General features: G+C 32.5%; 1 protein-coding gene across 6 annotated transcripts in view; it reads left to right on the forward strand.

Annotated features, from left to right (window-relative positions):
• The first annotated feature begins 12,220 nt into the window (after window positions 1–12,220).
• LOC122723950 overlaps window positions 12,221–15,398 on the forward strand; it is a 12,142-nt gene continuing 8,964 nt past the window's right edge. For 3 of the 6 annotated variants that reach the window (XR_006351169.1, XR_006351168.1, XM_043958068.1), the window contains exons 1-2: window positions 12,221–12,555; window positions 15,385–15,398. The exon at window positions 15,385–15,398 is cut by the window's right edge and continues 34 nt beyond it. Coding sequence is in view for 3 of the 6 variants with exons in the window: in XM_043958068.1 (XP_043814003.1) it covers window positions 12,503–12,555; window positions 15,385–15,398 (67 nt within the window). In the remaining 3 variants the exon portion in view is untranslated. The other 3 variants (XM_043958067.1, XM_043958069.1, XR_006351170.1) reach the window with 2 other exon arrangements.

A 15,398-nucleotide genomic window follows, 5' to 3' on the forward strand; every position in this document is an offset into this window, starting at 1 on the left:
ATACCATATCATGCCGTAGCATCATTATACCATATGAGGACTAAAGGATCATTCAATAACCAATCCACATCAACATCATAAATGCAATGCATCATATTCGTGAATTCTAATGCAAACAACCTAATTCATCACATGGCATTCATGATGCATGAACATGCTGAAAGCTTTATAATTTATTTGCTTTAAAACGTAAAGGTTTATTCTACTCACCTCTTGGCTAGCTCTGCTGACTCAGAAGCAGCTGAACTCACTGCTGGGGTCCTCGGTTCCTCGGGTCCGAACCTACACAGGTGGACTCAAATGAGGGACCAAACAACTAGAACATAACTCTAAAAACATCCCCCAAAAACCCCCTAAAACACCTCAAAACAATCATGCAAAAACATGCAAAGGAAGGCTGGACAGGGCACTTTCGGCGGCAGGTTCGGCGGCCGAAAGTCCCTCCAGAGCCGAAAGTCAGGCAGGTTCAGCGGCACCTTCGGAGGCCGAAACTCCAGACAGAGGCGAAACTCGTGCATGTTCGGCGGCACTTTCGGCGGCCGAAACTCCCAGACAGAGGCGAAAGTCCTCTTTCAGGGGCAAGCTTCAGCAGCCGAATGTTGCCTCCACAAGAGGGTTCGGCGGCCGAAAGTTCCTTCGGCTGCCGAACCTGGTTTCTCTCAGAATGGCAGAAACTCAACTCTTCTATGCATATTTGCCTCCAAAACTTCCAACATGCATATAACTCATTCAAATCATGCAAATATACATACATTGGCTCCTAGGGGCTTCAAACTAACTTAAACCCCAACTACAACACACAACATAAACTCAAAAACTTAACTATGAGCTAAACATGCATTCTACCCCATAGATCTTGTATAAAACTTACTTTAAACATTAAATGAGTTTAAGATCGGCTCTTACCTCTTGAAGATCGAGAGAGAGACATCCTAAACTCGGAGGTGGGAGATTTTTTTTGAGTTCTTGAACCTCAAAGCTCCAAAACTTGCTTTAAACTCGAAAATCTTCAAAACAAAGCAAAAACTTGTGAAAATCTTGAAAGATTTGAAGGAAAGACTCAAGGATTGGTGAGGAACAGCGGAGAACTCACCTTGGCCGACAATGGGGAGAAAAACTCGCCCGTTTTTGGCTAAGGGACCCTTTTATAGTGGCTGACCAGGCCACGTTCGGGGGCCGAACGTGCCTCCTCATGCATGCCATGTTCGGCGGCCGAACTTGAGGTTCGGTGGCCGAACCTGGACTTTCCTCAACCTATGCCTTCGGGGGCCTAAGGCACACCCTAAATGCCTGCATGTTCGGCGGCCGAACTTGAGGTTCGGCGGCCGAACCTGGGTTTTCCTCCAAGGTTGTTTTTATTCAAAAACTCATTTCCTTTTTACTTAAAATCATCAAAAACATTAAAACAATTCATGAAAACATGGTTTTACCCTTCTAGAGGTCTTCGACATCCGAAATTCCATCGGACGGTAGGAATTCCGATACCGGAGTCTAGCCGGGTATTACATATTCTTTTGTAACAAAGAAAAAGGTTCAGAAGAGGGCAATTGGTTCAACCTCGTATACTTGCAAGAGGGAGGATCCGAAGAGAAATAAAATATTTCTTTTTGTCTTATAAAAATAAGTCTGTTTATTTGTCTTAAATTGTAGCTAATCTTTTTATGAGACATAATTGGTTGATTAAATTTAAAGTATATACTATTTCATATGCATTAAAAATATAAAAATTATTAATTTAATTATACATCTGAAACTTATTACTTTTAATTATATATATTATACTTTTTCAATTAACATAGAAAAAATAAACTCTTATCCATTTAGGCAAAATGAGTATAAAATTAAATGCATAATATGGTTAAGGATAATTAGTTATTTATAGAACTTTTGGTCGAAATTTTTTTCAAAATTTTTAGCATAAAAAGGAAACCTCCCACGTAGAAAATCTCAATAGTAACAATCAACGCAAGTACATAAAGAATAGAAATTTAAATTAAATAATAATTTTATAAAAATAAATAATATCACCATTTACAAAGTATTTTTTAATATCACCTAATTTATTAAGTGATACAATGTGTAAGATAATTGAAATGGCAATAGTTATATAAGGGGTGATGGTTCAATTAAGCATGTGAAAATAAACTCCGTAGCCATGGCATTGGATTAAATACTTGAAATCCTGCAAACTCATTAGAAGTAGAAGCCGAAATCGAAGAGGCGGGTCCAGGTGCAGCCACCGGCACCGATGACTGTTGCATATGGCTGCGAGCTCCTAAACTAAGATGCATATTTGAAAAGATCAAGACCATAAAGAGGGCTAAGATGACTGTAATACCCGGCTAGATTCCGGCATCGGAATCCCTACCTTCCGGCGGGATCTCCGTTGGAATCTGGAATTTTTGAAGATGCCAGAGGTTTCTAGAGGGGTAAAATATGTTTTCTAAAATGTTTTTACTGATTTCATGGTTTTAAAGGGAAATAAATTGAGTTTTGAAAAGAAAAGACCAAGGAGGCGTTTGCCAGGTTCGGCCGCCGAAAGTGAAGTTCGGCCGCCGAACATGGAAAGGCTTCGGGAGCGCCTTTGGCCTCCGAAAGCTTTGTTTAAACGAGCCAAGGTTCGACCGCCGAACCTCAAGTTCGGCCGCCGAACATGCATAAGTTTAGGGGGCACGTTAGGCTGCCGAAGGTCTCTGACCAGGCCACCTATAAAGGGCCCTCAGATCGGAAATGGACGAGTTTTCTCCCCTTTCTCTAGCTCAGGTGAGTTTTTGTCCTCCCTTGGCCGTTTTTATGTTTTTCTTCATCTCCTTCATGTTTTCATGAGTTTTATGGCTGTTTTGAAGAGAGTTTTGGGAACTTGGAGACCCAAGGAGTTGGTTCCTCCCATCTCCAAGTTAGGGATCACACCAACCCTCGATCTTCAAGAGGTAAGTGTGGATCTATGCTTTCTTTTACGTTTCATGAAGTTTTAAGTAAGTTTTAAGAGGTTTTAATGGTAGAGTATGGGTAGATATGCATGTTAGGATTTATGTGGGTTTTATGCCCAATGTATGTTATGTGATGCTCATGTATGTTTATATGATGCTATGTTGAATGTTTAGGCTAGGTTATGCATGTGGGAGAGTGTATGCATGAGTGGGAAAGAGCAAGTGAGATTATGGGTTGTTTTGATGGTTTTGGCCTATGTGGATCATAAGCTATCTATGTATGTTTTGATGTTGTTTTTGGAGTTTAATCAAGCTATTAAGCTCCTTTGTGCATGGTTAAGGATTTATGCATGTTTTGGTAAGGTTGGGTGCTTGTTTTGGGGTGTTGGAAGGTTTGGGAGGCTTAAATGCATTAGAAGCTGAGTTCTGCCCTTCTGGGAAGAACTCAGGTTCGGCCGCCGAAGGTGGTTTCGGCCGCCGAACCTGCCCTTGGATGCATGGTTTGGCCGCCTAACCTTGCCCCCGAAAGCTGAGTTTTGGCTTGAAAGCAGACTTTCGGCCGCCGAAGGAAGGATTCGGCCGCCGAAAGTGCCTGACTTTCGTCTCTGGAGAGGGACTTTCGGCCGCCGAAGGTGCCGCCGAAAGAGCCCAAGTTTCGTCTCTGGAGAGAGGGTTCGGCCGCCGAGGGTGCCGCCGAAAGTGCCCTGTCTAGCCTTTTCAGGGTTGTTTTCTATGCATGTTTGAGTGATGTTTTTAGGGGTTTTTGGGTAGTTGTTTACGAGTGGTTAGAATGTGTTTGGCACCTCATTCGAGTCCACCTGTGTAGGACCGGACCCGAGGGATCGAGGAGGCCATCAGTGTTAGCAGTTGCAGAGTCAGTTCAACGTCTACCAGAGGTGAGTAGAACTAAACTTAATCTTTATTTTATGAAATCAAATGCTTAAAGCATGCTCATGCATCATGTTTATATGTAATAGGTTGATTGCACTAGTTACACGAATATGAAGCATTGCATTATTCACTGTTGATGGAGATTGGACCAAGGACGACCCCACTAGCCCTAGAGATGTTGTGAGACCTGGCCGGGCTAGGCATACATATACAGTTGTTGTAAGACCTGGCCGGGCCAGGCATACGAAGGTTGTGAGACCCGGCTGGGCCGGGCATACTGAGACTGTAAGGGATGTTTTGGGGTTAGGTCCAATCCATGATATGATTTGTTTGTGCTGTGACGCATTTCATGAAAGCATGTAATTAATGAACTGTTTTCTTTGTTTCTACTCACTGGGCTTTTTAGCTCACCCCTTTCCCCTAACCCCAGTTTTGCAGGTCAGAGGTAGGCTAGGATGACGTCAAGGGTAAAAGTCTTGTAATAGCACTAGTTTAGTACTTTTAGTGTGGACATGTAATGTATATTGATATCATGATTTGTAAGAGATTGTAATGAAAGTAAAGTAGAGATTGGTTTATGTAATAGTACTGTGCTTGGCCCTAAGACTTGGTTAGTCCCTTTTTAATACATATGTATGTTATGTTAGATGTTGAGTTGTGTTTGAACTGAACTGGTGGCATGTGTTGTTTACCACGCTAGAGCTTGATGAGGGCCCTAGTGGAGGTCTTATGTTTGTGGTTTGATGCATGCACAGGTTAGGTTCTAGTTCTTCGGATGTGACTCCGGCTTGATATATGTTATGTTGACCCAGCTAGAGTTTTGATGAGAGCTCTAGTAGGGGGTTCTTTATGTTTTCAGTTATGTTGCATACAGGTCAAGTTCGGTATTGACATCAGGCGTTACAGTTTTTATGTTTAAGTTTTGATCATGTATGGGATTTGACCAGGTGATAAGAGGTATGTTTGGCTTGCTACGGGTCCCGGCGGCCTTAAGCCGATCTGGATTCTAGCGCCGGTAGCGGTTCGGGCCGTTACAGATGGGTATCGGTTTCTGGGTCGTTACAATGACGAAGCATTTCACAGAGGCCATCATTGAATCTTTATTTTCTTTAGTAAAAGAAAAGACTTTTCAGATTCAATGATGAAACAATAACTTCATTTTCTATCTTTTATAGCTAAATTAACCGTGTGTGTGATTTGTGATTGAAGTAATTTACCTATCTTCATTGCTTTCATATCTTTGTTTAGAAAAATAACTAATGTTAGCATTGGTTATAATTAACTATTCTAAACATATCAATCTATTTATATATATTTAAACAAATAAAATACTACGTCTATTTTAGAAAAAAAATAAAAATAAAGCGGTTATAAAACATTCATCTTATCCGAAATATTAGAAATTCATCTTGCTCTTAAGATCTTACTGTTATATACTTTCACAATTTTTTAAAAAAAAAAAACAAAATATATAATTTATCATCTGTGCTTTGCCTAAAACGTTACCTTCACATTATTTTGACATTTCACCTTCGTACAAATATAAACATTTCATATTTTCTTACTAATATTTAATAAATTTTATATATTTACACTAATAATTTTTTTATATTAAACACATTAATTTATAAAATTTCTTTTTATTATTTTTAATCATTAAATATAAGCTCTTTAATTATTTTAAATAGAATTATAACTTTTTTTACTATTCTTGTCCATTTATGTTTTATGAAATTAAATATTAAAAATAAATAAATAAATATTTAATATTAACTAAATTATAATAATCCATTTTTTTTAAATATTACTGTAGTATTAATTGTTTTTATTAAAAAATATTGTTATTTAATATTATAATTATTATAAGTTACCATTATTAAAAATAAGTTCCACAAGTTCCATTTTTCCACTCTTCTATCAGCCTATCAACAAAATCGCCTTTGTTTTTGGGATATGAAAGAATCTCTTTGAGTTTTTTTATATAAAGAGCAAGATTTGCTGCTTCTTCTTTGCTTTCTTCAATGGAATTATGCTCACTCGTGAAGATTCTTATTCTTGGATCAAGCTAGTAACGTCTTGCATAAAATCCTGCATAAGCATTTCCACCAAGCTCATCTTCATAGAATCTGACTTATTTATTAGATCCCATGCGATTAACGTCCCCGAATATTTTGAGTTATTGACTTTATGTCACACGCGAATCACACCAATTCTTCCTTATGAATAAATTAATCGGCTTTGCACTTAAATTAATTACTAGTTAACTAACAACCTCAATACGCTTGCAGATTTAAATAGTCATAATTAGTTAACTGTATTAAGAGAGAGGAATCCAAATTTGGTCAATAAAAACATGCAATTTATTTAAATCAAATCTATCAATTTGTTCCAAGTGTTAATTTATTGACGGATTGATTCTTAGCTATATTTGTTCTAGCCTCTGTTGATAAATGCAAATTAATACTCATAGTTTGTTGGGCATTGTGGACTAATAAGAATTCTATTGTGTGGGAACATAAAGGACAGTCTCCCTCTCAAGTTTCCCATATGGCCTCACGGTTCCTACAAAATTGGACTGTTGAAGGTTTAAGTTGGATAAAGAGTGCAGGTTGGCAATGGGTTTTGATTGAATCAGATGCCCTTTCAGTTATTCAAGCAATTAATTTATCAGGTTTTACCGTTAGATCATCCTTTGGTTTGATTGTTAGTGATTGTAAATTTCTTTTAAGTGAGATCGTTGATACTAAATGTTGTTTTAGCTATAGGTCTGCGAATGTGGTTATCCATTTGTCAGCAACGGGTGCCCATTTCAAGTCTAGCTTGGGAGTTTGGTATGTTAATCTACCTCCTTTTATCATGACTTCTTTAATGCAATAATAAAACCATAAATGTTTCTTTCAAAAAAAAAATCTATCAATTTTTTAATAAAAACTAATATGTTAATTGCTACTTATTATTAATCCAATTAAACAATTATGAATTTAATTAAATTAATTAGTTGTATGTTGTTTTTCCAAGAGATTCATTAGACCTATTGAATTCTCAAGAAAATAACAATAAAAGTGGTGGTGTTGAATTCTCAAGAAGACAACAATGGAGGTAGTGTTCATCGAAATCAGAAATTAATAGAAAATAGAAATAAGATGAAGAGAATTGAGGTGTATAACCTCATAACTTGAAAAAAAACCTCAATTTAATTTCACTTTCAACTAAAAATAATTGTTTAGCCTCTAAAGGCCATAATAAAATTGTAAAAACTAGGGAAAAGAAGAAGAAAAGAATAAGACGGAGAAGAAAATAGGGGGCGGCAGCAAAAGAGGAAAGGAGGGAGAGAGAAAAAATATGATGATCTAAATTTAATTCTAAAAGTCTTTATATAGCTACATAAAGATAAAATTTAATACTTTAAAATAAACTCTACTACTCATATTTTATCCTCCTATTTTATTCCTATCCTAATCTGATTGTGTTTGATCCAATTTGAAACTTATCTTATCCTTAGGTGGCAAAATCTGTTGAGGTGGCGTTTTCTCAATTTCTCTTCAAAAATCTGTCCAAAATTAAATTTCATGTAAAATTAAATATTTATATTAAAATTATAGCAAAATCATGGAATTAAATGAAAAAAAATTGTGAGTTTTACAACTCATCAAATATTTTTATGAAATATATGATCTTCACCTCTAATTAATTACTAAACTTTAAACCAGAGATTATATATTACATATATTGTGTGATTGGGTTTATTATGTAAATAATGTAAATTAAAAAGAAAATTTAAAAATAATGTAGTTTTTAAACTATTTATAAAATTAATTTTTATTTTTGAAACGATTTTTTGTCAAATATATATAATTTAAGCATGTACTTTTAATAAAAAAATTCATTAAATTTACGACTATATTTTATAAAAATATAATTATTTAAAATATAAATTTTATAAAATATGATTATTCAATTTTTATTTTATTAGCGTGCATGGCTTATACAATTTTAGATTTTAAAAAATTAAAAATTATATTTTATTAAATTAATTACAGATGATTTGAATTTTAAGAAATTAGATAGTTATGTTTTATAAATTTTGTAGTTAAATATGTTATATTTTTATAAATATCAGATATTAAAAAGTTAACAACAATAATATTAAAATGTCGATTGCATGTTAAATAAAGTTTAAGAACTAAATTATATATCATTTCAAGTTGTTTTTCTTTTAACTTAGTTAAATAAAAAATATCAATTCAATAAATACTTTCAAGTTTTATATGACCATAAAATCAATATTACTCTTAAAAATGACAGATAAAAAATGACGGTTTCAAAAATGGTCAATACATCTTAGAATGTCACTTTAAATATAGATTTTAAAAATAAAGAAAAAGCTGTAGACAAAATTTTATTTTAAAAAATATCAAATAAAGTGATGTTTTTAAAAGAATCAATTAAATTTTAAACTTTATTTAAAATGTCACTTTAAATGATGAACGCACGACTTTTAAAAATATGACGAGAGCCGTAGATCTAGTCATAAAATTTGAGGCAAAAATTTCACCTTTTAGACAGTTAATTTTACATTTTAATTATTTTTTAGATATTTTTATAATATTGCATATTAAGATTTTTTTTCTATTATAAATAGTTTTTCTTTAACTATTTGAAACTCATTTTTCAATCTTTAAAGAATTTCAATGAGATTTTTCGGTTTTTAACCTATCATTGCCTTTTTATCGTCTTAATCAAATGACATTGGTTAAACTGACGAAATCTAATCAGTCTTTTATCATCAATGCAGCTTGCTCGTGTTAAGCCGTTAATTAAGGTTTATAGTCTTTTTTGAAAAGGATCAAATTAAGGTCAAGTCGCCAATCTTCATAGCAACAAAATAACATAGAAAATGATTTTATTAATAGTACAATGCAACACAATTGGCAAAGAGATCCATATTTATTTGTAACAAAGAAAAAGGATGAGAAGTGGGCAATTGGTTCAACCTCGTATCCTTACTTGTAAGAGGGAGGAACCAAAGAGAAATAAAATATTTCTTTTTTATCTTGTAAAAATATGTCTCTTTATTTATCATAAATTATAGCTAATCTTTTTATGAGATATAATTTATTGATTAATTTCAAAGTATAGACTATTTCATATGCATTAAAAATATAAAAATTATTAATTTAATTATACATCTGAAACTTATTACTTTTAATTATATATATTATATTTTTTTAATTAATATAGAAAAAATAAATTCTTATCTTTTTAGACGAAATGAGTATAAAATTAAATGCATATTATGGTTTAGGATAATTAGTTATTTATAGAACTTTTGGTGGAAAATTTTTCCAAAATTTTTACCATAAAAGTATAAAAAGGAAACCTCCTACATAGAAAAATCTCAATAGTAACAATCAAACGTAAGTACATAAAAGATAGAAGAAATTTAAATTAAATAATAATTTTATAAAAATAAATAATATCACCATTTACAAAGTATTTTTTAATATCACCTAATTTACTAAGTGATACGATGTGTAATATAATTGAAATGGCAATAGGTATATAAGGGGTGATGGTTCAATTAAGCATGTGAAAATAAACTCCGTAGCCATGGCATTGGATTAAATATTTGAAATCCTGCAAACTCGTTAGAAGTAGAAGCCGAAATCGAAGAGGCGGGTCCAGGTGCAGCCGCCCAAGATGCGGGTCCAGGTGCAGCCACCGGCACAGACGACTGTTGCATACGGCTGCGAGCTCCTAAACTAAGATGTATATTTGAAAAGGTCAAGACCATAAAGAGGGCTAAGATGACGAAGCATTTCACAGAGGCCATCATTGAATCTTTATTTTCTTTAGTAAAAGAAAAGACTTTTCAGATTCAATGATGAAACAATAACTTCATTTTCTATCTTTTATAGCTAAATTAACCGTGTGTGTGATTTGTAATTGAAGTAATTTACCTCCCTTCATTGTTTTCATATCTTTTTTTAGAAAAATGACTAATGTTAGCATTGGTTATAATTAACTATTCTAAACCTATCAGTCTATTTATATGTATTTAAACAAATAAAATACTACGTCTATTTTAGAAAAAAAAAATAAAAATTTAGTGGTTATAAAACATTCATCTTATCCGAAATATTAGAAATCTATATTGCCGCCAATTATGTAAAGCATTATCATTGGGGATGAAGGGATGAGTAGATTAGCAGTTCAATCAATAATTCATTAAAAAATTAATTAAATGCATATATTAAATATTAATTAATAATATAATAAAATAAATAATAATAAAATTTATTAACTAAATTATCAAGGAAAAAATAACAACTTACCAATTATTTAAAATATTAATGATAAAATTATTGACCGTTTATCAATAAAAATTAATAGTTAAATTTTAATTATTTAAAATTTAAATTTTTATTAATTATATATTAAATTATATTTACACAAATTTTATGTAAAACTATAGAATAATATAATAATAAAAAATTATAACTATGTTTTAATATTATGAAATATTATTAGTTATAAATAAATAGATAAATATATTACTTTATTGAGAATTTTATATCATTTGAATGAGACATATATTACATACTTTTTAAACATCTTTTTCTCACTATATTTGAAATGATAAAATAAAATTTGAAATATTTACGGGTGTCGAATCCGTCAATTTAAAATTTACTACTATTTTCTTGATTGATAAGAAAATGTAGATAAGGTAAGTGAGTATTATCTCACAGAGATCTTAATTCTGTTTTATTTAAATGATCAATTGGAATACAAGAAGAGTGGTTTAATACAAAAAAAGAGAAAAAAGAGAGTTTTTGATAAAAGTGGTTTTGCTTGCCAACAAAAATAAACTTAAAAAAATAAATAATGTAATTAAAAATTGAGAAACAAATAATTAATTGAATTTTTCAGCTGAAGGTAATTAAATTGAGGTGTTTTGCAGTTGATCATTGATAGAATTTCCCTTGAATATATATGAATACGTATAACCTGCTATAATTTTAAAATATTAAAATATAAAAGAGAGGACTGATGGCTGGTCTAGTCAATTCATAATATATTTACACCAAACAAAATACATCTAGTACTTGAATATACAATTTATATATTATTTTTTAAAATTATAAAAAGTTACAAAAGACATTGACCCGACCTCTATTAGATTCTGAGCGGACGAAGTGGAAAAAACGACAAAACTAGAAGACCTAGACGGCTAGGAGTGGATCATCAAAAAGAATTGTAATATTAAAAGTATAAGAAGTAAGTACAATTTACTTAGTAAGCGGATAAATAAATAACAAAGGGAAAAAGATAAAGTTTAGGTACTTAATAGTACCAAATATTTAGCTAAAATAGGTCAGCTGAATAAATCCAATTTATTTAAATTAATATAAATTAAGCTTAATACAAATTGTTAAGATATCACTGCTGGAATAATAAATCCAAAAATTATAAAGGTGATAAACAAAATACTATATGCTCATAACATACTCTCTGTGGATAATACTGGTATCTCAGGTGTGATAAAATAAAATAATGACAGCCTGAGAGAGCTAATAAAATACTGGTCATACACATGTGTAGAACTACTCTTAGAAGGTGACCACCTGACATACGCATCAAAGGCTATGTGTATATCAAGTGATGTCCCAAAGACAATATAAATATATGCTAAGTTGAAATTAAATCACCTGTCATTAGGGTGTTATCTGTTCGGTGCATATACAGAGTGTAATCTTCTATTTATTCAGTTGTGTTTTAAATTCAATTTTTATTAATACAAAAAATATGAAATCATTTTATCCATTCCCATTTTAAATAAATAAAATAGCATCTATATAAATATATATTTAAGAAAAATATCAATATTATATATTTATCTACCCACCGTACTGTGTTGAGAATAAAATAAGCTTAGATTGCATGAACAACCAATTATCTATACTGAAAATTGGGTAATCACTTAGAATTAAGAAGAAAAATAATATATCAAGTGATAAACAAATATTCTAGGATAAATATAAAACGTGACACACAAATTTTAAATATACTACTTATACTATAACCAATAGTTGTGGCCTCACTAACAAAGAATTAAAGGACACAATCTGCTTTCCTTATGTTATTGACGGTCACATATTCTCAGTAAATGATTTTTAAATTGACAGATTGCCACAATTTCTCTTTCTTTTACCTTGTAACTTTAAGTAATTGAGGCATTAGTCCCTAGATTTTTAACAATGACTTGGTAATCCGCATGAAATAGTGAACTTAATAAAAATTCAGTTCAAAGGTAACTAAATTAAAAACTGAACAAACGGATGTCTTAAAAATTATATTCGATAACAAAATTAAATCAAACTGAATATAGCTGAGTGAAAATAACCAAATTTGATTGATTTGGTAAAGCCAAACGCCCCTGCAGTACTAACTGTACGGCTACAACTGCACGAAAAAAATGGCTCGCGCACTCCTTCCCGCGATCATATAAGAACCCGTTGGCCACTGGTAGCTGTCACTAGCAAGCACAAAAACAGGGTATTCGTCTTTTCTTCGCAATTCAAAACGCTGTTGGTCTGTTTGTTTCTCAAGAAAGCTGAAGAAAAGAGGAGAAATCGTGTCCCTTTTTTTCTTCTTTTCCACTGCTTTCCCAGCTCCAAATGGAGCAGCATTGCTCACGTAGCTCAGGAATCACATTAGCTATGGCTATATTGTAATTAGCAATTACTTACTTATTTTCTCGTTCCATTTATCTTAGTAGTTGTAGAATAATTTATTTCGCTGAAGAACAAGTGAAAACTTCGAGTGATAGTCTAGTGTTTTGCTTGTAATTGGTGTTTTCGTGGATTTCGTACGTCTTTATGGCTTTTCTTTCATTTTCTTTTATTTTTTAATTTAATATGTAGGGTTTCGCTTCTGTTGTGCAGCTTTTTCCATTCTTGATCACATCTATTCCTTAATTTTCAAGTTCTGTTTGAGTTTCTCTATTGCCTAAAGCTACGATTTCTCTTGGCCATGTGAAATTTAGTTTAAGGTTTCTTTTAATGAAAAAATATTTTCCCCTTAACTAATCCAATTTTTCATTCTAAATTACCCGAGAATTTCAGGCTTTATACTAGATTACATGCTCGTTTGCAGACACTCATTGTATGCAGTATTCTAATTTTATGACTTGGTTGACATGGCTGTTCTATTCGCTTGAGAATATAGGTTTCATGTAATATCTCTCTGGCTTTGCGATTTCAAAAACTGTGTGCCCCCTATCTCTTTCTCTGCTCTCTATTTCACACTATATAGTTAATATCTAATTCTCTGCCAAACTTTGAATTGAAGAGTATGAATTTGAGGGCCCTGTAAAAAGATAAAATAACATAAACTTAAGTTCTAACCTTGAATTGCATGAATCTCTCGCACCCAAAGTGAGATTTATACCACTGGAGCAATTGCCTTGCTCTTGATTTTTATGGTACTTTATTGTGATCCATGTATTTAACCTTTTACATATCTATTGCTGCTGATTTATCTTCATCTGTCTCGTGGTAATTGTCTGTTTGGAATTCACTCACAAAAACCTTTGTGGTGCAATGGGTGTCTATCTCCCTGTGATAAAGTTTACTTGGCATGTATCATGGAGGCTTAAAGTTTCGTCATCCATGGGCTTTAACTTTACCTCAACTCTTCCCAGAAAGCTGTAGGTCTAAATTGTCTATGTATTCCAAGATTTAGCGGCTGATGCAGCAGCAAAAGAATTTCTAACTATCTAATTAAGAACTTCCTAAATCAAAAGTATATAGATTTTCCTGGGTTTACTGGATTACCATGGAGCTTTTAGGGGAATGATCCCAGCTACTAATTCAGGGAAAACATAATCCCTGATATGATACTAGCTTCCCTCTAGATATTAACTTCTTACGCTGATTTCTCCCCCAGTGAAAAAGAACGTTTATAAAAAAGAAATATATCTGAGTTTATGTTTTGCATACATATTCCAGCTTGCTTAGAAAATAAATTATAAAGCATAAACTTTAGGTTGAGTGAGTAGAATCAATTTTGTGTTATTGAAGTTCCTTGGAAAGTAGTATGAAGGTTTTTCGGGTATCTATTAGAATCTGTTATGGAATAGGATGTCATGGAAACATATTACAGTGTTCTATTTATGGGCTCAACGGGTATGAGATGATAGAAAAATTGTGCGGAAACAATGACAAAATGCTTACATAAGGCCAAAACTTGCTTGTGTGGAGCAATGAAGTTGATGATACATATGTAAGAAAAGCATAAAATAACGTTTCCTCGATGACTTGATTTAGAATAGGATAGAACTGCTTCAAATTCATAAAAAGGAAATTGTAAAGTGGGGGCGCATTCTGAGAATTAGTCTGAACTTCTTGCACCAAAGTGAGAATCATACCACTAGACCAAGGTCTATTTATGGATTCTAGTTATGTGCAATCAGTACTGATGGTAATGATGATGCATTACTAGTTTTAAGGTTTTGAGGACAATTTGCCTTTGGGGATTAGAAGTATAAATGGATAATTTGGAAAGATGTTTGGCTTTATATCTTCTTGCTAGTTTCAGGATATCTTCCCCCCTGCTGCTCTCTCTCTCTTTTCTTTCTGTTTTTCTCTTGAATGTGTGTGTGTTTGATTGTTGAGGGCCAGAAAAGAACTTGGAAAGCAAGAAACTTCCCTAACGAACATTTTTAGTTTGTGACTATGCTTACTTTTGAACTGCTCTCTGGTGTGGGGGTATTGGGTGTTTCTTGGAATTGACACTAAATACTGTAACTGGTTTGTTACTGGACTAGTAGTGATTTCACTATTAAAATTAATTTTACCCTGTGCATAGGATGACACAAAAGGAATATTTAAATGAATGAGAAGATTGTACCTTTGATGTTCCCTTTCTTATTTGGTTAATTCATATCTATAAAATTAAGCGTACTGTGAGTTGGTTGAAAACAAGATGAAGAGGAAAATTGCATTTTTTTCTTGTGCATACTAGAAGACTAGAAGTTTGCAGAATATTTTAGTAGCTTACATTTATTTGTACCTAATTTGTTTTGGTATCACTGTCTGCACATCGCTTTGTAATAATTACATTACTGTAGGTATGAGATTTAATTCTCAAATATTTGTTAACGCATATGTATATATATATGTGTGTTTACTTGCCCACAATTGGATTCAGTATTTTAGTCAAGGGGAAGAGTCATTTATTTTGTTCTTTTTCCTGAGTAGCAGCATGCTGCTTTAGGTTGTTGTGGTACAAGGATCATGCAGCAAAGGCTAATGTTTGAAATATGGACCAGAGATCAGATGATAGGCAAAGTTGGTAAATGATGATAACAAAATGTTCTAACTTGCAGAGACTTTCTTACATTGAGCGAGAAAGCTGAATGGATATACATATATGTACATGAATATTTGGTGTGCATGCACAAGTGTTTTCTGACGTGTTTCTGTTCTTTAATTTTGGCCAACTTTGGCTGGTCACTTTGGTTAGTGAACTTGCTCTTAATATTTGTATCATTTGGCAGATTTCAGGAAAATT

This window comes from Manihot esculenta, chromosome 7 (genome assembly GCF_001659605.2).
Source record: "Manihot esculenta cultivar AM560-2 chromosome 7, M.esculenta_v8, whole genome shotgun sequence".
NCBI lineage: Eukaryota > Viridiplantae > Streptophyta > Magnoliopsida > Malpighiales > Euphorbiaceae > Manihot > Manihot esculenta.